The following is a 24,397-nucleotide window of genomic DNA, read 5'->3' as shown; positions in this document are numbered from 1 at the left end:
CTCCAAATTGTCCATAGGTATGAATGTGAGTGTGAATGGTTGTTTGTCTATATGTGCCCTGTGATTGGCTGGCGACCAGTCAAGGGTGTACCCTGTAACCCACCTCTCACCCGAAGACAGCTGGGATAGGCTCCAGCAAACCCGCAACCCTCGTGAGCATAAGCGGTAGAAAATGAATGAATTAATAAATGAATATAGAGAAAAAGGCTACACGACGGACGAGTTGTTAGCTGCAGGCCTCACAGCGAGGTGAGCCGAGTTCAATTCCACCCTCAGTCATCTCTGTGTGGAGTTTGCATGTTCTCCCCGTGCATGCGTGGGTTTTCTCCGGGTACTCCGGTTTCCTCCCACATTCCAAAAACATGCTAGGTTAATTGGTGACTCCAAATTGTCCATAGGTATGAATGTGAGTGTGAATGGTTGTTTGTCTATATGTGCCCTGTGATTGGCTGGCGACCAGTCAAGGGTGTACCCTGTCACCCACCTCTCACCCGAAGACAGCTGGGATAGGCTCCAGCACCCCCGCAACCCCCGTGAGGATAAGCGGTAGAAAATGAATGAATGAATATAATAAAAAATACACCCATTGGAGTCACAAGCTTTGATGCAAACGATCACTTCTGTCTAATGATTGCTTTTCTGTCACGTCTCATTTGCATATTCCTGCAAGCAGTGGTGTAGAAAATGACTTGATGATGCATTGTATCGCTTTGTATGTTGCATCAGTGTTGACCTGCATGTTTAAAATTCTAACCAATCACAGAGTTCCTGTCTGGGAGGCTGCAGGGTCAGTTTGAGAAGCCGAGAAATACTTCGGAGCATAGCACTAACTTAAGATCACGCTTAATAATTTAGCGACCTGCCAGAAATGTTTTATGGCCCATTTTCCTCCCATCAGAAGCTCACTTGTTCAACTGGCTATGTAACAAGTAATAGTCAAGCCCTAAAGTATTCATATTACACAGCGCGGAGTTCATGTCCTGATCTCTTCTGATATCTCTTGAGTGCTCCCATCCGTGTCATCGGAATTCCCTGGAGGGTTCCAGATAATGAAATGGCATTATCCTAAGCATGTATTTCGAATAATGACAAAAAGTTAGCACTGTCAACATGGGACGCTCGTTTGATGATATATGATGAGAAGGTCCAAATTATAAATTGTTTGGGGTGTTGCCCTTTTCCATCACAGAGAGTTTGTAAGTGTTGTTTGTTTACGTACGGTTCTGATAAAGCTGCAACTATGGAAACACCGAGTCTGAACATTTTGGGGGGCTGCATGTCTCTAGCACTACCTATGCTAAACCAGTGAAGCACAACCCACCATACACCCCAACACATTATATCAGTGGATAGGTGAGGGGAAGTGTGCTATAACGAGTAACATTCAGTGTAACCTTGGCCAAGTAATTGATGAGTACCATGTGAAGAACACATGAGACACATGAGATGGCTCAGGTTCCGATGGGCTGCACGATCAGCTGCCAAGTCAGGGAATCTTGAAGATCTGGGTTGAATCTCTGTTAGGGCATCCTTGTATGGAGTTTGCATGTTCTCCTGTGCATGTGTTTTCTTTGAGCAATCCAACTTCCTCCCACAATCCAAAAACATGCATGTTAGGTTCATAGGTATGAATGTGAGTGTGAATGGTTGTTTGTCTATTTATGCTCTGTGATTGGCTGGCGACCAGTCCAGGGTGTACCCCTCCTTTGCGCAACCCCCACAACCCTACTGAGGACCATTGGCATAGAAAATGAATGAATGAATGTCCCAGTGGAGGGGGGGGGGTTAACTTTTTGTGATTCGCGACACCTAGCCACACCCGGAGTCAGCTGGGATAGATTCTAGCATACCCGCAACCCGAGTAAAGTGGAATAGAAAATGGATGGTAGTTGAAATCTTTCACCCTTCTGGCGATGCTGTTTAAAGAACCCCCACACATGTCTGTTTCAAAACTAGGTAGATAAGAGCCCTATTTTCGCTAACATTCTGAGTAACCGTAGTGACGTCATTTAATGACCAAAGTTTAATTCAGCTAGTTTATTAGAAATCCACCCTTTAGGCCATGCCTTGCATATAACATGTTAGCCACTTGCAACCCCAATGTTACGTAGCAACAGGTAGACTCATTCAAAATTCCCATTGCTATTGACTTGTGTTTGATGGTTTTTTTTTTTCATTTTCACTTTCTAAGAAATGTTGAGGAGCCTCAGTAGTGTGTAGAGGCCTTGGCATGCACTACTATGGGATGACAATCCACTCTTTAACCAGATGTCATTGCAAGTCACCCATTGTACAGTATGTGCGTTGTGTTCATGAAATCCTGGAGGTAGTTCCTGATAAACACCGTTCTGTGCCATGAGCTTTGTCATCTTGAAGAACGGACTTACCACTGGTTGAAGTATATCATTACGACTTTAATATCTCTCGGTATGTTACGCACAAATGGGGCACCATTCATTTATTAATTTTCTACCGCTTATCCTCACGAGGGTGGATTTGAACTCGGCTCACCTCGCTGTGAGGCCTGCAGCTAACAACTCGTCCGTCGTGTAGCCTTTTTCTCTATATTCATTTATTAATTCATTCATTTTCTACCGCTTATGCTCACGAGGGTTGCGGGTTTGCTGGAACCTATCCCAGCTGTCTTTCGGCGAGAAGCAGGGTATATACCCTGGACTGGTCACCAGCCAATCACAGGGCACATATAGACAAACAACCATTCACACTCACATTCATACCTATGGACAATTTGGAGTCTGTTATCCACTGTGCAGCCAATTGGGCATCATTTAAAAGGGAAATTTTGGCATTGTAAAGATGGGCAGCAATGGGATAATGTGGTTAGCACACTTGCCTCACAGTCGTGAGATCCGGTTGTAGTTTCTTTCGAGCAGAAGCAGTAATAATGACTCTCTTTGATTAAAAAAAAAAAAAAAAAAGTCTGAAAAATGTTAACATTGTTTGCACGATGTGTCAGTGTTTGATGAGCCATGCCTCCTCAGATAGATAAAGCCCAGTATGATGATCACATTCTGGCCAGCATTGATCTGAACAAACACTCCCCTTCGTCATCACCCCCTGCATCCTAATGCCACCACACGCACACTGGAGCCTATGCATTTGTGTAGCTATCCTGGTTGTTGTTGTGTACCATGTTGTCGCCATCATGTTTGCGTTGTTCCATTGTTGGCAAGTTGCATTGCATGTGATGAAACATGTTCATTGAATGTTTTTAGGAACGGTATTATCATTCACATGTTCTCACTTCGCTGGTTGTACACTTAATGATGTCTTTTGTGTTTTTACCCTCTATCTCCTCTCTGTTGCCTCCCCCATCCTCCCCTGCTTCTCTCTCCCTTCCTCTTTTTGTTTCCCAGGCAAGAGATGCATGCGGCAAGAGGTGTGTGTTCAGTGTGAGTGCGAATCAGCAGGGTGTGTGTGTGTGTGTGAGAGAGAGAGAGAGCAAGTGTGTGTGTGCGAGTGTATGAAGAGAGAGAGCCAAGAGTCTAAGTCCCTAACATAGAGCATGCCTCTGCGCCCGGCAGCCGGCAAACATGAGCCACCCAGCCCTCCACGGCAGGAGCAGCAGCAACAGCAGCACACACTCTCACACACACACACTTACACACACACCGCGAACGGCAGCCAGGGAGTCAGCACTGACAGCGGCGGCAGCTCCCTGGAAGAGGACAGCGGCGTCTGCATTCCCGTCGCTGCTGTTGCGGCTTTTTATCCCTGCGCGGAGCCACGGAGCCACGGAGCGACAGCATCCATGGAGGAGCCGGCGGGCAACACCGTCGTGATCCGCATCGGAATCCCAGACCTGCAACAGACGGTAGGAGCTTGTTGTGTAGGGAGAAGCTGATGCCTTTTTCCCGCCTGACTGGATCCTCTCTACTTTTTTCCTGTGTAGGGTTTTCATTGGTATCTTACTTTTTCCCCACCTTTTGTCATCCCATCACTCTTTTCTCCTTTATTTGTATGCACACTGGCTGCTTTCTTTGGGGATTCGCTCCTCCCTCCTGTCTTTCCCACTGATGTGTTACTAATAAATCTAGCGCTTCATTAACTGGGCTTCAGCTGACTTTGACAATTGGCCACTTAAGGTGAGAGTGGGAGGCAAGGAGGGATTGCGGGGGCTAAAGGGAAGCGACGTGAGGGCAGTCGAAGGCTAGGAGAAGCATTGTAAATCTTCATGGGGGAAATAAGGCAGGCAGATATAGAAGATTGTAATGCCGGGCAAACTTTACCTGCAATATTTTAAAAGCTTTCAGAGCAATCTTGTCTATGCTGAGCGGAGATGTTGGGTTGCCTCTTGCACAAAAATAATCGAAAAGTGCCAGAGCTGTTTTTATCTACCTTTGCATTTTATACAAAACTCATCGTGTGGGCACTTCCACGCAGAATCCTGGGAAGGAAGAACCTCAGGAAGTAGAAGTAACTTTCCTTGTCCTGGCATTGCTGAGTTTCAGGTCTGGTCCCAACTGTATGGCTTATGGTGACAATACTACCTCCAAATGTGCAAAATTGCTTGGCCAACTTTGTCCAATTAATTCTTTATCAGTGCTGTTAATACATAACTGCAGCAAATGAAAAAAGTCTGAAAAATGTCTTTTATCTCCCCCTTCACTTGTAACTATAGCAAAACGATGTGATTACAATGTCAACAAAGCATTTACATTTTCTGAAGAGGAAGTACTGATCTGGCGACCACTAGAGATACATCGTTAGAAACTTGTTTTCAGTCGGAGCTTTTCTTCTTGCCACACACGCACACATCAGTGAACTAAGCCTATTACAGGGCACATATACCAAAAAAAATTCACACCACATTCACGTGTAAGACCTTTTTCTTACTTTGAAAAAAGTCTGACAATGACGAGCTTTACGTATGCAACTCAAAACAAAAAGAACTCAAAACAATTTAGAGCTTTTCTTCTTGCCACACACGCACACATCAGTGAACTAAGCCAATCACAGGGCACATATACCCCCCAAAAATTCACACCACATTCACGTGTAAGACCTTTTTCTTACTTTGAAAAAAGTCTGACAATGACGAGCTTTACGCATACAACTCAAAACAAAAGAACTCAAAAAAAGTCAGAGCTTTTCTTCTTGCCACACACACACATTAGTGAACTAGGGAGATGAAGATGGACCTGCTTGGAAAACATTATGTCTACGAGTTTTACAAAGACAGGTCTTGAAAAAGGGTCTTATATTCACAGGCGTCTTATATTTGGGTTACCACAGTAATTAGATGAAAGTCTTCATAAAGTGGACAGTATGTTTTTTTTTGTTGAGAAATGTTTCTTCTGCCCTTGCAAATCTCTATGGATTCACTGCATTGTGTGTGTGTGTGTGTGTCATTTTTAATTATTCTTGTAGTGTCTCTTACCTTAGTGTTAGGTCATCAAAAGGTGTTGAATAAAGTCACATTGCCGGACAGAATTCACTTTAAAAGCATTTTACACAACATAACATCTAAGTCATGGGTCTCAAACTCGCGGCCCGCGAGCCAAATGCGGCCCACAGGATGCTAGTTTGAGGCCCCCGCCTTGATTTTTAAAATTTTTTCATGTCAGTGTGTCCCACGCGAGTTTGATATGGATGCCAAAAATGACAGCACCAGTGACGCCATTTTGCCCCGCCTATACCATGATACAGTCTGGAGGCCGGTTCCAACGCTTCTTACCGGGAGGACCATCTAGCTCAGGTTAGCTAACTCCAGGCGCTTTATTTCAGCTGCTAAGGTGTTTGTTTTGTCAAAATCAATAAATAAGACGCTGTCAATGGTCCAACAACAACTCCGACATTGGATTAGCGGTGAAGCTACAGGCTTATGACGCTGGGTACAAAAACATGCAGGAAATTATTTGGAATAATACTGTATATAAAAAAAATATTTTAGTTTTTTTTAAACCCTGATGCGGCCCAACCGCACCCAGACCTTAGCTCCAGAGTTTGAGACCCCTGATCTAAGTCAAGGCTCATTGAATAAAATGTAAGAGTTTAGAACATCTATATCGGTATTCCCTTTAAGTTAGTCTCTCCCCTGTATGTTTCACCACACACAGGACCAAAGTACCTTGTGACATTTTCTGTGAAACGTCACAAGTCAGGTTTTTTTGTACTTAATGGGCCCTTGTCAAGCATCTTCGAGTCACCTTGGCTGTTTCCTCTGGAGACCTTTTTTTACACCAATAGTCGAGCAGAATTCAGATGGAACCTTTACAGCTTGTCACACTGTTGTGCAATGTTTGCTCTCTATAGTCACAGTACCTTTTTCTAAAAAATGTTGTTTTCAGGTTGTTTCCATGACGGCAAGGTTGTTGTCTCTTGTGTTTGTGATCGTTGGTTAGATTGTTGATTGTTCTATTGCAACGCTATTTGGATGGAATAACCCAATACTGCATGCTATGAAAAAAAGGAATTCCCCAAAGGCGCTGCGGAATCACTGTCTGTGAACCAAAAAAGATGTCTCTCTTGTGGTCACACACACACACACATAGTGCTGAGAAGCTTGTCTTCAAGATTTATCATGTTTAGGTACATTGTCAAAAAGCTTACTTAGTGTCAGTGGTGGGCAACAGAAGGGGGCTGTATTTCCTTTTCTTGTCTGACAGGTTAGCATCAAGGTATTCACAATTTCAGTAGTAGTTAGCAGTGTTACACAAAAAAACACTCAATTTAGTTCAGAATAATGGAATTGTGGATAAAATAAGTTAATTTCACTGTGCCATTACAGCCCACTTACTCAGAGGTCAGACATCACCTTCAGTCGAACGTCAGATTGACATATATTTTGAGCATTTTGTCTAATTTTATTCATTTCATAACAGAAAATCCTACATTTTTTGCAGAGTAAAGCATCTAAATCTATTTGATAAAGTGCCACCACCGTATACCAAAGAACCAATGAAAGAAATGCATAACTAGTTTTGTTCAAGAACAGATTTTGAACATTGAACTCACTTGGGGAAGCTTCACAATTCACACAGCTCAGCGCAAGAAACGCCTGGTTGATTCCCATATTTTTGTCGGCCTGCCAACAGTAATAAAGTGAAAGACAGAAGACAGATGGCCACACAGAATCTGCATCTTTCTCAGAGCAGTCACAAGTGACTTCTGTGTACCTAACAGGAGATTACAGTGGAAAAGTCCTCCTGAAGCAGGCTTAGACATCTCCTGCTGTGTTTCTAGCATGGATCAGGAGAAGCACCATGCTAAGACTACAAAAGGACCCTTTTGACTTTTCAGCAGGAGTGAAAACTCCTGTATGGTTAAGCTTAATGTCCAAAATGCTTAGTCCTTGTATTACCTCTTCAGTGACTGTCACATTTCAATGCGGGCTGAAATATACTGTAGTATCACAGCAGGAGGCACGTAACTCCTAACCGTTTCTGCAGGACAGCAATGCTTCTCACTATGTACTGACCAATATCTGACAAAGTCGGAAAAGTCATTGTCTTATTCTTAAAACTAATTCTGAAATGTCAACCACAAAGATTCATATGTCCTGTCCAATATTCCAATGGGGAACCTGTTGTGGTTAATCGGTTCTTCCAGGGTTTTGCCATAAATGCCTGATTTTGCAGCAGCGTTTTAACAAAGTTGCTGCAAAGTTGGTTCCTCACCCAGATGTAGCCGCCCATTGGGGACCAAGGACGTAATGTGTCTTAATTTAATAACTTGTAAAGTCTCCTTTAGTTGCTAGTTGCTGCCATGTGGTCTACAAAAGCAAATACTTGCTGGGCTCCAACTGCCACCAGAAATTATGCCAGCAATACCAGTTCTGGGTGTACTTCCTTCAACACAAATGGCAATAGCTGCATATTAAGTATCTTCAAGAGCAGCAATCAGCAACCCGTGACTCCAGAGCCTCATGTGGCTCTTCAGCCTCTTTGTTGTGGTTCCCTTTGCAATACTCAAATATTTTTTTAACACCTGAATGGGGAAAAATGCACATATTTGTCAGTTTTTAAAACATCTGACTTTCTGTGAGACTCTGAATAAATCCTGAATGAGTTCTGACTAGTGATTGGATGAGCTCGAGGAATGAAGGGGTGTTTGGCTGGGATGTTACAGGTCTTCCCTTAATGCTAACCATGAATAGGAGCATTGGCGTTTTTAATTCTGCATGCACCTTTGTCTTCTCTGGCTTAGATTTATGCTACACATGTGGCGAGAAACAACAATTTGTTGTATTCGGCTGTTAAAACTGGTCAAATTAAGATTCAAACTTTTCGAAAGTTTATAAGATATTGTCTTTAAAATATGTTTTGCGGTATTTTCCTTTGGTGAACGTGGGGGTAAAATGGCTCTTTTGATAGTAAAGGTTGCCGACCCCTGTTGTAGAGGTAGGATACTTTATCTACCTCTGCATGCGCTGTAAAATATATATTTTTTGCGTGCAACTGTGGTGTGTACAACAAACTCAGGGCAGTACTAAAGCTGGCTGAGGAGTTTATGACATTATTCAAGTAAAAACATTTCAGAAATAACATGTTCTCTCTAACTATGCCCTAATTCTAATTAATACTCAATGTTCACTTTGAAGTTTATGTAAGTTCATTGTCTGACTTACATGACTGACTACATTTATAAGTAGAAAATGTCTTGCAGCGCTTTGTTCAATGGCCTTTGTATGCTTCCGAGAACAGTACCTGTAATTTTGCCATCACCTCTTGCTCAATCATTATGTCTCTGCTTTGAATGAATTTCAGTTTGTGAGATGAAAATCTGGAATGTATTAGACATTGTGAATCAGTGGTCATCTTGTGAAGTTATGTGATGTTATTTTCAAATTTTAAAAGCGAACTTGAGAATACGTAACTGTCTTTGGCAGTCTGCATTCGTAATAATTGGCATCTTCAACAATCGGCTGGTCGGATGGCAGATTATTTGCAAAGCTTGTTTTTTGTAACAGCTATGGTTTGTCATTCATCATCTCCAACTCGGCAATTTCTACAATTGAGCCCAAAAGAGACAGCTTACCAATTCTGCTAATGGCTGCTATTCATCTCCTCAACAGAGGGAAGTGCGACACTGACATAAACAGTCTGCCCCACTGCTCTCTAACTGCATCCATCTGTATTCTCCATTTTGCCTCCTTAGCAGACTCTCTTTCATCATTCATTTGGCGAGCTTTACTGTGATGTTAGTTAGTTAGTCCTACCAAAATAAAACATCCCTTGCCAATGAAAATAATTAGAATTGCTTTTTCTTCTCTTCTTAGATGATTCTTTCCTTCTTATGTTGTCCTTCAGTTGGTAGGTTGGGTGTAGTATGTTGAAAAACATTTGATAAAGTGCCCAAGAACCAATGCTTTATCTTTCCTAGCAACCATTTTTGGGTGAACCCAAAGTACAAGTATTCCTCTCAAAACATTTTGCTTTTTATTTGGCTTTTTGTAAGAAAAAATAAGTGATAAATCGGAATTGTTTCCAAAAGTTTGCCTTGATGCTGGAATTTTGAAAGTTCAAAAGTGGCTTTACTAGTAGTAACACATGGAAACACACAGTTTTGTTCTGTGTTTATGGCTGACAATATGTGTGGCCCCAAGAAGGGATATTTTGAACTTTATCTACTTATTACAAATACACTGGCTCTTTGTATATGTTCATATTAGATGGATATAACATACAACACAGTGACATTAAGAAGTGGGACAGGAGGACAGTGCTAACATTCAACTCAAATTTTAGCAGCAACATCATGCTATGCACCTCACAGCTAGGAGACCAGGGTTCAATTCCACCCTCGGCCATCTCTGTGTGGAGTTTGCATGTTCTCCCCGTGCATGCGTGGGTTTTCTCCGGGTACTTCGGTTTCCTCCCACATTCCAAAAACATGCCAGGTTAATTGGTGACTCCAAATTGTCCATAGGTATGAATGTGAGTGTGAATGGTTGTTTGTCTATATGTGCCCTGTGATTGGCTGGCGACCAGTCCAGGGTGTACCCCGCCTCTCGCCCAAAGACAGCTGGGATAGGCTCCAGCATCCCCCGCGACCCTTGTGAGGAAAAGTGGTAGAAAATGAATGAATGAATCATGCTATGCTAGCCTTGTTGCTGGGAGAAAATAAAGAATCAAACTTCCAGGTCCCGTGTCTGTAACTCACTGATAGATTGTTGACAGTGTTTATTGTAAAGGGGACCTATTCTGCTTTTTCCACTTTTCTCACCGGGAAAGGTGCATTAATTCAAGCGGCGCCCTCACGTCCGGCTTCTCCTCCACCACACCAACAGTGCCTCTGACAAAGTGTGTCTGACAATGAGCGCTCTCCCTCGGGCAGGCGAGATTGCCACACGTCTCAGTGGTCTCCAGCTAGCCAGTAGCTCCTAAACACTTTTCAATTAGCTCTACAAAGACTTTATTCATTTATTATCAACTCCTGTACCCACTATATTAGAAAGGGGGGGGTTATTCATAGTCAGGAAGCACTTTGAGCGTGTGACCAATCACAGCGGAGTGGGTAGAATAAATTAAAACAGACCATTTTGGCGGGAAGCACAAATCCAAGGAAATACAGCTGGAATAGGTGCGGATTCTGGAAAATCTTGAAAGTTTTTTGTGCTGGTTATTGTGTGTAGATGCTCTACAGTCCCTGACAAAAGTCTTGTCGCTTATCCAAGTTGTAGGAACAACAAATAATAACTTGACTTGTAGTTGCTCAATTGGAATCAGAAATGACTTATATGAAAGGCAAAGCCCTCTAGATTATGCTTTTTATATCAAAATAAAGTTTTGTACCATTCATTGAGTTTTATCATTTAATTAGGACATAAAGGTCAGATTTTGCTTGGACAAAAGTCTTGTCGCATACAAAAAAATGTAGAAATAATACATATACTTAATGTTGAATACACAAATATGCTACAATAACATCAGAACATAAAGTCATTGTACCTTGGAAAAAAGAATTAATATTGTGTATGGCTTCCATGAGCTTGGAGGACTGCATCCATACGTCTTGGCAATGACTCAAATAACTCATCTGGAATGGCCAAGAAAGCAGTCTTGCAGGACTCCCAGAGTTCATCAGGATTTTTCGGCTTCATCTTCCAAGCCTCCTCCTTCATCTTACCCCAGACATGCTCAATAATGTTCATGTCTGGCGACTGGGCTGGCCAATCCTGGAGCACCTTGACCTTCTTGGCTTTCAGGAACTTGGATGTGGAGGCTGAAGTATGAGAAGGAGCGCCATCCTACTGCAGAATTTGCCCTTTCTTGTGGTTTGGAATGTAATGGACAGCGAGAATTTCTTGATATGATGTTGCCATCAACAGCCAACAAAAAATTCGTGTTGCATTTGCCAAGGCCCACAGCTTGCAGAAAGGATGGACAGTGGAAAAGTGGCAGATGACGAATCATCCATTGAACTGCATCCCAATCGCCGCAAATACTGCAGAAGACCTGTTGGAACCCGCATGGACCCAAGATTCACCCAGAAAACAGTCAAGTTTGGTGGAGGAAAAATCATGGTTTGGGGATACATCCAGTATGGGGGTGTGCGACAGATCTGCAGAGTGGATGGCAACATCAACAGCCTGAAATATCAAGAAATTCTCGCTGCCCATTACATTCCAAACCACAAGAAAGGGCAAATTCTGCTTCCTTCTCATACTTCAGCCTCCACATCCAAGTTCCTGAAAGCCAAGAAGGTCAAGGTGCTCCAGGATTGGCCAGCCCAGTCGCCAGACATGAACATTATTGAGCATGTCTGGGGTAAGATGAAGGAGGAGGCTTGGAAGATGAAGCCGAAAAATCCTGATGAACTCTGGGAGTCCTGCAAGACTGCTTTCTTGGCCATTCCAGATGAGTTATTTGAGTCATTGCCAAGACGTATGGATGCAGTCCTCCAAGCTCATGGAAGCCATACACAATATTAATTCTTTTTTCCAAGGTACAATGACTTTATGTTCTGATGTTATTGTAGCATATTTGTGTATTCAACATTAAGTATATGTATTATTTCTACATTTTTTTGTATGCGACAAGACTTTTGTCCAAGCAAAATCTGACCTTTATGTCCTAATTAAATGATAAAACTCAATGAATGGTACAAAACTTTATTTTGATATAAAAAGCATAATCTAGAGGGCTTTGCCTTTCATATAAGTCATTTCTGATTCCAATTGAGCAACTACAAGTCAAGTTATTATTTGTTGTTCCTACAACTTGGATAAGCGACAAGACTTTTGTCAGGGACTGTATGGGAGTCTTCTGTAGGGGCGGGCTCCTCTAGCAAGGGGCGGGTCCAAGGAGCTGTCATGTTCTTCTCTTTTGACAATATTAAACTGAAAAGTCAGTTTTGCATAATTGTCAATATTTTAGTATGTACAGTAATTAACTTTACACCTGTATCCCAGTTAAGGATTGTTCCTGTTTCCTATTTGAAACCTTTTTACAAAATCTGAACAAATCTGAGATCAACCTGTGCCTCGGAGATTATACTGACATCTGTTTCCTGGTATTTCTGATGGCTGTCATCCATATCTGACTTCCCTTCCTGTGTCTTGAGTCTGACATAAAATTGCAGTTGGAAGCATCAATTTTCATGTGATTTTGTCTCAGTGATTGTGGATTGTCACTATCATATAACCCTGTTGCTACGTTTAACTTCATTCTCACCGAAAGACAAAGCTGTACCTCCCGCCGCCCTCACCTCTGCTGCATCATGTCCCTTTTTTCCCCAGTGTCCTCATCTGACTCCCCCAGCTTTCTCATTGGGATAAGCGATGTGTTTTCACAAAGGGGGGCAAACTTTTCAAATGAGATTCCTGCCTCCAGCCAGCTTATAAATCCTACAAAATGCTGATTATTTTATTGATCCACTTGCCTTTTGCTTTTCTTGCTTTACCTCCACATCCTATTTCATACTTTACTCTTTTCCATCCTCTATCTCCTGCTATGTGAATATTATCCGAGTACAGGAATTGATGGAGATGTTAATATTGCTCCAAAACACACCAAGCGTTTGTTACAAGTCTGTGTGGGATATGTATTGTATTATGTGTATGCAGGGAGAGAACACCTTTCTTTGTTGTAATATAATATCCGCAACTTGAAAGGAGAGGACACTGGATTTTAATATATGGCTTTCTTTCTTCCCTGGTTAGATGGAGTCATCTCATGAGAAGTATGAGATGAAGCTGAAATTGTATGCACAAAACAATCCCTACCTCCAGTGCGGTACACCCATTTACACTTTAGTGTCGGGGTGTTGGAGGTGTGTGTGTGTGTGGGGGGGGGCATCTATGCACTAAATTCAGTGCTGCAATTTCTGTTGTGAAAAGAAACAGCATCAGCTTTAACACTTGTAACTTTACAAGAATAAAGTCAATAAAAAATCAAAACAAACAAAAAAACAGCGTTTCACGTGAGAATGTGTTTCAAAATCTAAATTTATTTCTCGAAAACGCTGCAAACAAGTTGACGGCATAGGTTCAAACACACAATTTGAGGTGCAATAAAAAAGCGTGGGAGCTGCAACTCAAACAACGATTTCAAAACACAGCCACTGTTCAATGGTCTGACGCTGTCGAGCCCTCAGGATACAACGGAAGGCTCCATGTGGAATATGTTTCACTTTAAGTTCAGTCTGTTGAGTATTTCATGCCGTGGGGGGCAGCAAAGCTGAAAGTTTTTTTTTTCCCATTAATTCAGATGGTACACGAGTAATGCAGGAAGTGTCCTACCCTCCTGCATAGCAACTGTTAAAATGCACTGATAGGGAAGACTTAATGGGCAGCTGCACTTTTGGGGGGAATTTTGCCCATCATTCACAATCCTTATGTGAAACATGAAGACATATTTATTTCCCTTTTCTGTGCATTATAACACACCTATTTCGACTATGAAGCCCTAAGAAAAAACCTCTAACGACATTGCATGGTTTGATATACATGCTGTGATCATGCATTAACACGTACACTGATGATAACATGCAATAGTTGCAGTATGTTGACGTATTTTGATTTTAAACAATACCAAATCTTTTGTTATGCTAGTTCCGTCAACAACAGCAGCATAGATACAGCGACAACACTTACGATGTCCACTCTCCTTGGGATGGCTGTGTCTTCCAGCACAAGACGTGTGCCCCAGTCCTCGGGTAAAAAGAAAAAATCTTGAGTCTTTGTTGTGACATTGAGATCTAGGTATCCACTAGTCAACTGGATAAAAATTGTTTTTCATGTTAGCTGCTAAAATAATAACACCGGTCAGTTATGGAAATGGGACACTGTTGACGTTTTTACAATTTGTTTTGTGAGTGCGATGGTGTCAAAGTAGGAATTTCCCATGACGTCCGTTATTAGCTAGCTCACATTAACTTGTTTACTCCACTAACACAGAAAAAGGAAAGAAACATATGTTCATGTTTCACATAAGGATTGTGAAAATTCCCCAAAAAGTGCAGTTCCCCTTTAAGCCTACAGCAGCCTAATAAATTAGGGTCAGCCAGTACTCGTATGTGCGTGCACAGATTTTAAATGCAATTCACAATGGTGGGTGAGAGGACTACTGCCAGTAACAAACCTCATTGCAGACTTAAAAAAAAACAGCGAAGGACTAGAGACGTGTGGATGAAGCTATCAAATAAAGCTTAATCTTTTCTGGCCAAGAAAGTCACTCTCACCAATTTCTTTTTGACCCTGAGCGAGAAGGTTCTTCCTGGAAAAAAACTGCATCATAGATTTTCATTTTAACGTCACAATATTTTGAAATGAGAAAAAAAAAACATGATCTTATTTTTATTTGTGTTGAAAACCAATTTAAGGTTGAATAAATAAGACTGAATGACAGTAAAAGCAGTTTGTAAAAAAAAAAACTACAAAAGGCTCAGTGAGTGAGGTTGAACAGCAATAAATAATAGTGTAATTTGCATGAAAAAATATATTGCACATGGCAAATTGTTCCAGAGATTATGAAGATTGAAACTAAAATGAACCCCGTCACTAAACCTTGGGGGCACTCTTTTGGTAACGACCAGAAAAGAAGTGGTAGTTGCAGCCACCTGAACACGTTGGGATCTAATTTTGAAGACCAGGCACAAGCCAGGTGTATTTCTTTCTAAAATACGGACAATGATGAAACGTACTCGTTTCATGCTCGTACCCGTAACAGATACTTGTTTATAATGAGCTCATTCCTAGTATATACCAAAATTATATAAATTGCATTACATCAATTCATATTACATCAGAAAAAGTGTTAGTTTCTATCTTTTTCTGTTCTTCATCAGCAGTAGAACATAAGGAAGTGCCAGTAAAAATATCAGTTCTCAACAAAAACAAGTTTCATATTTGGAATTAAACTCTGTGTGAGCACGCGTTTGCATGTGTGCGATTGTCAGTGCATACAAATTTCTCCTCAATTCTAATTCTAATAATAGTAGTAATAATAATAATTTTGGGTGGCACGGTGGTCGAGTGTTTAGCGCGCAGACCTCACAGCTAGGAGGACCAGGGTTCAATTCCACCCTCGACCATCTCTGTGTGGGTGGGTTTTCTCCGGGTACTCCGGTTTCCTCCCACATTCCAAAAACATGCTAGGTTAATTGGCGACTCCAAATTGTCCATAGGTATGAATGTGAGTGTGAATGGTTGTTTGTCTATATGTGCCCTGTGATTGGCTGGCGACCAGTCCAGGGTGTACCCCTGCTCTCGCCTGAAGACAGCTGGGATAGGCTCCAGCACCCCCCGCGACCCTCGTGAGGAAAAAGCGGTAGAAAATTAATGAATGAATGAATAATAATTGTAATCTCTTCAATACTATAAGACTACGTGCTTTTTCACTTCCTGGATGGGAAAGTTCCAGACAGAGTTCTTATAAAATGCACTTCTGTCACCTTGTGGCTGTTTTTCTGGCTTAAAACCGCAACAAACATGCTCTCTTTTTTTGTGGAGTTGCATCATCAACTCTTTTTGCCTCTAATGCAAAAACGTAAAAGAAGTATAAACACGTCTTTGGGAGCTAGCGTTTCGGTTGAAAAGACATATAAATAGGTCTTTGATAGCAAATGAGTTACTGTCAGGTATGAGCAAATTTAGCTAATTCTGGTCTTTAAAAAGTATTTAGTATGTATGAATGTTAGACCAAAAAGGTGTGGAACTAGCATTTGTGACATATATGTTCTCAAAGGCAATTTTTAATGTCAAATGTTTCCGTATTTTTTTTCAATGTCAAGGGTGGCCAAACACTTGCCAGACCAGAGTTTGACAGTTGAGCATTTAGCGACTTTAACATCCCTCAAAAATAAAATGCTAATTGGAACAATGTAACATAGCTTATCTTATCAGACAGTGTACCAGACTGAGTAATTAAAGAACTTGGCAATTCAGTAGTTGTCACATGATTTAAACAAGATTTCATGACTTGCCAACATTTTTGGGGGCCATTTATATTCATATTCCCATACAGCAGGGGTCTCAACCTCAATTTACCTGGGGGCCACTGGAGCTAGCGTCTGGGCAAGGCTGGGCCGCATCAGGTTTAAAAAAAAAAACAAAAAAAAACGCATTTATTAAAAACAGAAAAATATACAAACTTTTTCAGTGCTCTGGTTCCGATTTTCTACAATAAAAGCTCTGATAAAACATTCCACTGTTCTCAAATATCTTACTTTTTATTTTTCTGCACAAAATAAGATGAAAAATAAATAAACAAATCAAGAATAAAGAAAATCAATCAGTAATAAATAAATATAATAATAATAATAATAAAACGGCAAATAATAAAAACCACATATAGTTGGTGGGTAGACAAATTATTTTTTTCAGATTAAAATTAACAAAGCATTATTAGAGCCCTGTAGACATGACAAAACACAACTATAGTCACACTTGTACTTTTTTTTATTTACAACATATTGCGCAACTGCAGGGTCTTGAGACACATGCTAACTCGCAAACTAGAGAGCTAGCGACCTAAACGGTAGCCTTCAAGTTATTTCCTTTAAACTTAAATAGCCAAAAACGTACCACTTCCACACGGATAGGGAGGATAACTATTAACAGTTATTTAACCTTTAACATGAACATTAATCAAACGTAATCATTTTTTCTGGGTACATGATACCATACAGCATCCATATCAAATTTGTGCGGGCCGCACTAACATTAAACTTTCATATCAAGGCGGGGGCCTCAAACTAGTGTCCTGCGGGCCAAATGTGGGCCGCGTGTTTGAGACCCCTGCTATACAGTATTTATCGTCACTTCACTCAAAGCCAGCTAAGTTGTACATAAAATGTTTGATATAAAGGTTTGTGACAACTCTTTTGCATATGACATTGGAACTTTGGAGTTTCTCATGTCTTCAATGGTGTTTTATGAAATAGCTTGTTACAGGTTCGGAGAGATCGCAGCAGAGAAATGATCACAAACAACGACTGTATGTATATTAATGATATTTAATGATAAAACACACAGCAGTTCACAACATTTCCCATCATGAGTTATTATGCTAGACACAAGCTGTCACCCCCATGCCCCCACATAACACTCCAATCAACACAGTTCAGATCCAGAATAGCATACCTTACCGTTGACAGAGGGCGGAGAGCCAAAAACACCCCGGTAGAGTAATCTGGAAACCGAAAGCTGGACACTCGTGCACAGTTCACAGCAGACTCTAACCGGGATTGAGAAAACAAATGCTTTATAGACTCGCCCGTGCGAAAACAGGTGGCCAGCCTGTCTCCGCAGGAGAGGAGTCATCACCTCCGTCCTGTGCCTCAGGCACCTCAATGTCTCACAACATTCTAGTTTGTTTCTCACAACATTCTAGTTCGTTATCAGGATATGGGAATAATATTTATCCCGTTGCCGGAACAAGTTAAAAACACAGTTATATAAGTGTGAGCAGTCAAAAAGTGTGCGAAGCAAGTTATATAGCTGTCAAATAACAAGTATATGAGTGTAAAAAACAAGTACAAAACATGCATTGCATAGCCATGTGGGTCAGCTCAGGACAACACAAATAACAATCTCTTCCTTCAAATGGTACAATGATCACTGGCACCTCTGTGTCAGTGTACTGGTGGAGAGCGTTAAGATTAGATCAGGAAAGTCACCAAAGTCACAACATTGCAACCAGCAACATAACCCAATATGCTCATTTTTTTACCTTTAGTATTGAACTGTAGATTCCTATAGAGCAGCTACACACAACAACCCGCACAGAAAACTTCCAGAATCTGCACCTATTGCAGCTTTGTGCTTCCCTCCAAATTGGTCTGTTTTAATTTATTCCACCCTCAGCCTTGGTTGGTCACATTCCCAAAGTTCTACATACTTCCTGACTAAAAAAAAAGTGACTCTTTCTAATATAGTGGGTATAGGAGTTGATAATAAATGAATGAAGTCTTTGCAGAGCTCGTTGAAAAGTGTTAGAAAAGCTCATGAGCTACTGGCTGGAGACCCCTTACTCACCGTGTATGAACTCAAAAAGTAGGCATATTGTGGATTTGATTTGGGTGTTTTAATGCCTCTAGAGCTGCCTGCTTTGCCGTCTTGATTAAATTCAGTTGCACGTATGCACATTGTGTACTCTGCAGAGGCTTTGATTAGCCAGGCATTTTAATATGTACCCTTATCCAACATGAAATTTAGCTTCAAATTACTCATGAATCAAACATTGTAGTCTTACTTTTGTGCTAATATTGATGTTAGATGAGTCACTGCAGACTTTGCAACATTAGAAAATGACAGTGTTCCCCCATTGCAGTGTGAAAGCAAATTTCACACTATAATCTGGCATGACATGACAACTATTCAGTCACAGAAGGTTTGATGTGCAGCTCATCTGCTCCACTTGTCGCAAAAGAGTTTGGACCTGGAACTAACCTGCTCCATTATACGTATTTGCAACACTTCCTTACATAGCACACTGCAACTTGAAGTGGCTTTAGGGGACACACTTGTCAGTCATGATATTTGTTTTCTAATTAACATGACAACGTCACCATGACAGTCATGACCGGATGCTTCAAGTTTTTAATTTTTTATTTTTTAATTTTAAGTTTGTACGTCCATCCTGTTCAGGTAAATACAATATTATTATTAAGGCTGTGAACACCACTTGGGACCCCAACATTAATTAGTAGAGCCAATACAACAATTCTTAGGTCCAGTTTACCTTCCCAGTATTAACAAAGTTATTTTGAAGTGCAAAACACATTTTTTTCATTTGTAATTGGAGAGAGGTTATTATTTCCCAAGGATAACAACTTTATTTAATCCTTCACCCTTCATTTCTGGGAATCACAATAGATGAAAATATGAGCTGAAAACCTCATATTACAAATATACAACATAAGGTGGCCAGAAATATTTCAGTATCGAACAAAGCAAAATTTGTTCTTAATCAGAAATCACTCCACACTCTTTATTGCTCTCTGGTTCTACCAGAAATATGGGGTAATAACTATAAAAGCAATCTTCACTCGCTAAATGTACTGCAAAAAAAGTCAGTAAGGATAATTCATAATGCTGCCTACAGAGAACATACTAACTCCTTATTTCTAATTTCACAAATACTTAAAATTGCTGATATAGTTAACCTTCAAACAGCTAAAATAATGCATAAGGCTAAAAACAACCAATTACCTAAAAATGTCATCCAATACTTCTCTACAAGAGAGGAGAAATATGATCTCAGGGAAGAACGACATTTGAAACACTTCTATGCTAGGACTACGTTAAAAAGCCATAGCATTTCAGTATGTGGAATCAAACTATGGAATGGATTGAGTAAGGACCTCAAACAATGCACAACGATGAGCCAATTCAAGAAACAATACAAGCAGTAGATGTTTGCTAAATACAAGGATGAAGAGTCTTGAACCAGTCATGATGTGCTATATATATCACTATATTGACACTTATTATGGTACCCATTATGTCATTGTATGGTCATATCACCTCGTACTTCGGTACGAGGTACAATATTTAAAAAAAAAAAAAAAAAAATTGTAACTGTATTACATTATTATTTAGCTGTATTATGGAAAGCAGGAAGTGAACAAATGTAACAACAGAACCAATGTTAAGCGATAAGGGGCAACCTGCTCAACTGGGATTAATATTGTAGGTGACTTGATCGTAAACAAGATTACTTTTAAGGAGGGCTGTAGTAATCGAGTATTCTACTGAAAATGTTGATTAATCGAGTAATTGGATAAAATATAATTTTGCTTGGTTAAAGTAAAAGAGGAGCGAGTTTATCTGGCCTATAGCACACGCCCAAATTAGGAAGACCCTGTGACATCACACACCTTCAGTTTTACAACTCCCTCTGAAACCGAGCGTTTTGATTAGGGATGAGCCAGATATTCGGGGATGAGACAGATACGTCTCGTTGTGTCATGTCGTCTTCTCTCTTAAGAGCATAATTACATAAGCATTATAAGTCTTACAGATCACATCCACATATACACTTCTTCTTTCTCTTTGGGCTTTTGCCTTCAGGGGTCGCCACAGTAAATCATTTGCCTCCATCCAACCCTGTCTTCTGCATCTGTCTCTCTCACACCAACTACCCTCATGTCCTCCTTCACTACATCCATAAACCTCCTCTTTGGTCTTCCTCTACGCCTCCTACCTGGCAGCATCCTTCTACCAATATATTCACTATCTCTCCTCTGGACATGTCCCAACCATCTAAGTCTGGCCTCTCTGACTTTATCTCTTTATCTCTCTTAGCCTCTAACATGTAATGTCCCTCTGATATACTCCTTACTGATCCTGTTCATCCTGGTCACTCCCAATGAGAATTTACACATATACACACTTACACATAAAGCAGAATAGTAACAAATATAGCAACGTCTCATCAATCCATCTTAATTTCAAACTTAAAATAATGTGAAGATGCAAGTTCCACAAATGTTCGTTTAAACCATGCACACTTCCTGTTGATGCCACTCCAAATACAGATACGGATACAGATAGTGGTGTACTTGCTCATCCCTAGTTTTGAGCCATGTTCAAACCTCATTATCTGAAACTTTGGCATGGTTTAACATGAGAACAACATTCTAACGACATTTATAGGTCAGAAAGTGGAAAATTGCATTATAGGTCCCATTTAAGTACTCCAAGCAGCTATGACAAGATAACCCTTAAAAAAAATAAATAAATAAACAATTCAAGTGTGAAGTGTCAAATTTGCAAGGTGAATCACACACCCGCTGCTGTCCATGACGCAGGACAAAGTCCACCCTCAGCATTTTTGGTGTAAAGGATATGTTCAAGTGGTGTTTTTCAAGGTGTCTGAATCCTGGTGCTCGGCCATTAATCCTAGTTAATTGAATCAATGCAGTTTCCAACACCTTGTCTCGGGGGTGTATCGCCACGGGCTCAGATGTTAACCCCTGGTGAGATGTGTGGAGCGAGAGACCGCACTGAGTTGTGTTTCAATTTAAGTCAAGCGTGTTTGTTCATTAAAGTGATGATATTTTCTGTTAACTGTTTAGTGTGAAGTCATCTGCACTGTTTGAGCGCCAGAAGGGGTCTGGCTGTATCTTTGCTGCATGGACAGATTATTGGGATGAAAGGAGTGTAGATGTGGTGTTCCATATTCATTTGTTTGTTACCAGATGTGGATGTGAACCCGGTACATCACAAATGGAGTTTGGGTCATAAACGTCACTTTGTCAATGTCATATGACATCAGTCAGCTGACATTAAGCTTACTTCATGATTCGCTCTTGCTCCCCCACGGCGGTGGTGACCGTCACGTCTCATAGTACACACAGAGCTGCAACCATCATTTTCCACTTATGGATAAACTAACTCAGCAGTAAGGTATAAAGTTATAATTTCACATGTATTATATTTTTATTTTTTTTTATTTTTATTTATAATGTAGAAAAAGTGAATTGTTGGACTGCTGTTGCTGTAACTATTATTTCATGATGATTTGGAAAATGTGCCTGTTGCTGAAACTGGGTTTCAGGAGACCCGGGTTTGATTCCCAGCTCGGGCATCTCAGTGTGGCGTTTACATGTTCTCCCCGTGCATGCGTGGGTTTTCTCCAGTTTCCTCCCACATTCCAAAAACATGCTAGCTTAATTGGCGACTCCAAATTGTCCATAGGTATGAATGTGAGTGTGAATGGTTGTTTGTCTTTGTGTGCCCTGTGATTGGCTGGCGACCAGTCCAGCGTGTACCCCGCCTCTCGCCCGAAGACAGCTGGGATAGGCTCCAGCACGAACGTGACCCTCGTGAAGATAAGCGGTAGAAAATGAATGAATGAATTTTTATTTCTTGTATATAATATTTGATAGCATATGCTAACTGGACCCAAATACATGAACTGTGTGTATTGAATGTTACGTAGCTATTTTGACATATTACCAGTTATGTACACAACCATTGAGTAATTGTTTAATTATCTTTATATCCATATTGAATTGAATTCTCAATGATTTGTGAATTATATCAGCTACTTTCATAACCTGTAAATTTAAAAACTGTGAATGTGACATATTATATTTACAGTACTATAGTAGTTTAAAATTTTACCAGTTAACCTTTATATATATGTTACATAAATACTCTGTTATTTTTGATACAGCTTTTCCCCAAACGAGAAATGTTGCTAATTTTTGATGAGCTCAACACCCCTAGTTTCTATACTACTGTCCATAGAGAATATACACTGTAAGAAAAATGCTCGTTGAAATTAGAGTTTTTTAGAGCTAGTCACTTTTGCAAGATATTATATGTGATTAGTGATGATCTAATTCCAATCTACAGTTGTTGTACTTCTCACACTACAGTCCATCCATCTAATAATTTTCTACGTCGCTTATCCTCAGTAGGATGGCGGGGGGTATGCTGCAGCCTATCCCAGCTGATTTTCCGGCGAGAGGTAGTACACCCTGAACTGGTCGCCAGCCAATCACAGGGCACATATAGACCAACAACCTTTCACACCACACTCACATTCATCAAATAAAGTCATAATTGCTCATAGCTGGGAATTGTCCTTCCAATACAAATGTCATTTCTCGTACACAGGTAACAATGAAGTTATCAGAAGAACTCACCCTCCTTATTTGCGAGTCACTGACTGTGTTAATTACTGCATGCGTGGCCAGTGTGGAAGTGGAAGTGGAGCCATGGTATTGTGCAAGTCATTACCCTCCATCATCTCAACACTGTTCACTTTACTTTTTGCCTCCTTTCTGTTTCTCCATCCATACATCAGCTCTTGCTCAAAGGCATCAACAATGTCCTGTCTCGTGCTATTGTGGCGTGCAGCCTTCTGTGGCTTTCGCGATACCGCCGCATCCCCCTTCCACCATGCATTATCCTTGATTGCATAATCACGGGCAAGCACACGCAAACAATGCGTCCTAATTAGCAGGTTCTGAGTTTTAAAATAAGCTTGTGACATAATGTGTGTCATTGTGCATTTGTTTCCATTAAGTACAACTCTTTGCACTTTAGCAGGCACTTGAGCGTGGCCTGTGATTTGTGTTCCCCACTTAAGTAACCCCTCTTAACCTCCCGTACAGCTTCCACAATGATAACCTTAAGCATACTGTTTATGAGGGTGTAGTGCCTTGCAAATGAAGGCCGGAGTTTGTTGTTCTGAATGAAGCCACGGAAAGACGCAGAACGGGTAGACATACGCCGTTGAAATGATGTTACTGATGCCATAGCAACACTTAATATTACATAACTTGTTTTTATCTTGTTTTTATACCTAGGGCCATACAAAGAAACATTGCACTGAATCTTTTTGTTTTTGTTCTATTTGTCTTACTACACATTCATTTGCTGCAGTAGAAATGGCGAAAACAATCTGTTCAAATTTTTTAATAATTAACAGAAAATATTTGACAGGACACATAGTTGTGTCACTAGTTGTTGGGGTCAGCAATTTCAGTGAAATATACATATCATATAGCAGACGAACACAGTGATAGATGACGTTAGGGATATGATAGTGAAATTAAGTTTATGGTATTTATAGAAGGTGTGCAATAATTATTGAAACAAAAGCAGGCAGGTGCATTTGGCCACCCCAACAAAAAATGAAATCAAGCTGGCGGCAATCACCCCCACACTCAAAACGTCTGATCTCGATCCCAATAACCTCTGCAATTTCCAGTCCCATATCTAATCTCCCCTTTCTGTCCAAAATCCTTGAACGTGTCATAGCTGCTCAACTTCAAACTCACCTCAACTCCAACAGCGTGTTTGAATCCTTCCAGTCCGGTTTCCGTCCCAAACACAGCACTGAAACAGCTCTTCTTAAAATCACCAATGATCTTCTTCTCTCCTCCGATTCCAGCTATCTTACCATCCTCATCCTCCGAGACCTCACCACAGCCTTTGACACCATTAGCCACTCCATCCTCCTGTCCCGCCTCA

The 24,397-nt window shown here is 40.7% G+C and overlaps 1 protein-coding gene across 16 annotated transcripts in view; it reads left to right on the top strand.

Moving 5' to 3' along the window:
* Nucleotides 1-24,397, top strand: part of shank3a (SH3 and multiple ankyrin repeat domains 3a) — a 222,846-nt gene that overhangs the window by 65,286 nt on the left and 133,163 nt on the right. For 14 of the 16 annotated variants that reach the window (XR_009130085.1, XM_058074731.1, XM_058074726.1 and 11 more), the window contains exons 2-3: nt 3,378-3,400; nt 3,546-3,835. Coding sequence is in view for 15 of the 16 variants with exons in the window: in XM_058074731.1 (XP_057930714.1) it covers nt 3,378-3,400; nt 3,546-3,835 (313 nt within the window). In the remaining variant the exon portion in view is untranslated. Of the gene's footprint in view, nt 1-3,377; nt 3,836-24,397 lie in introns of all 16 variants that reach the window. The other 2 variants (XM_058074747.1, XM_058074735.1) reach the window with 1 other exon arrangement.

The sequence above is a fragment of the Doryrhamphus excisus genome, chromosome 6, assembly GCF_030265055.1.
Source record: "Doryrhamphus excisus isolate RoL2022-K1 chromosome 6, RoL_Dexc_1.0, whole genome shotgun sequence".
NCBI classification, from domain to species: Eukaryota; Metazoa; Chordata; class Actinopteri; order Syngnathiformes; family Syngnathidae; genus Doryrhamphus; species Doryrhamphus excisus.
This window is presented reverse-complemented; position numbering and strand designations above follow the sequence as displayed.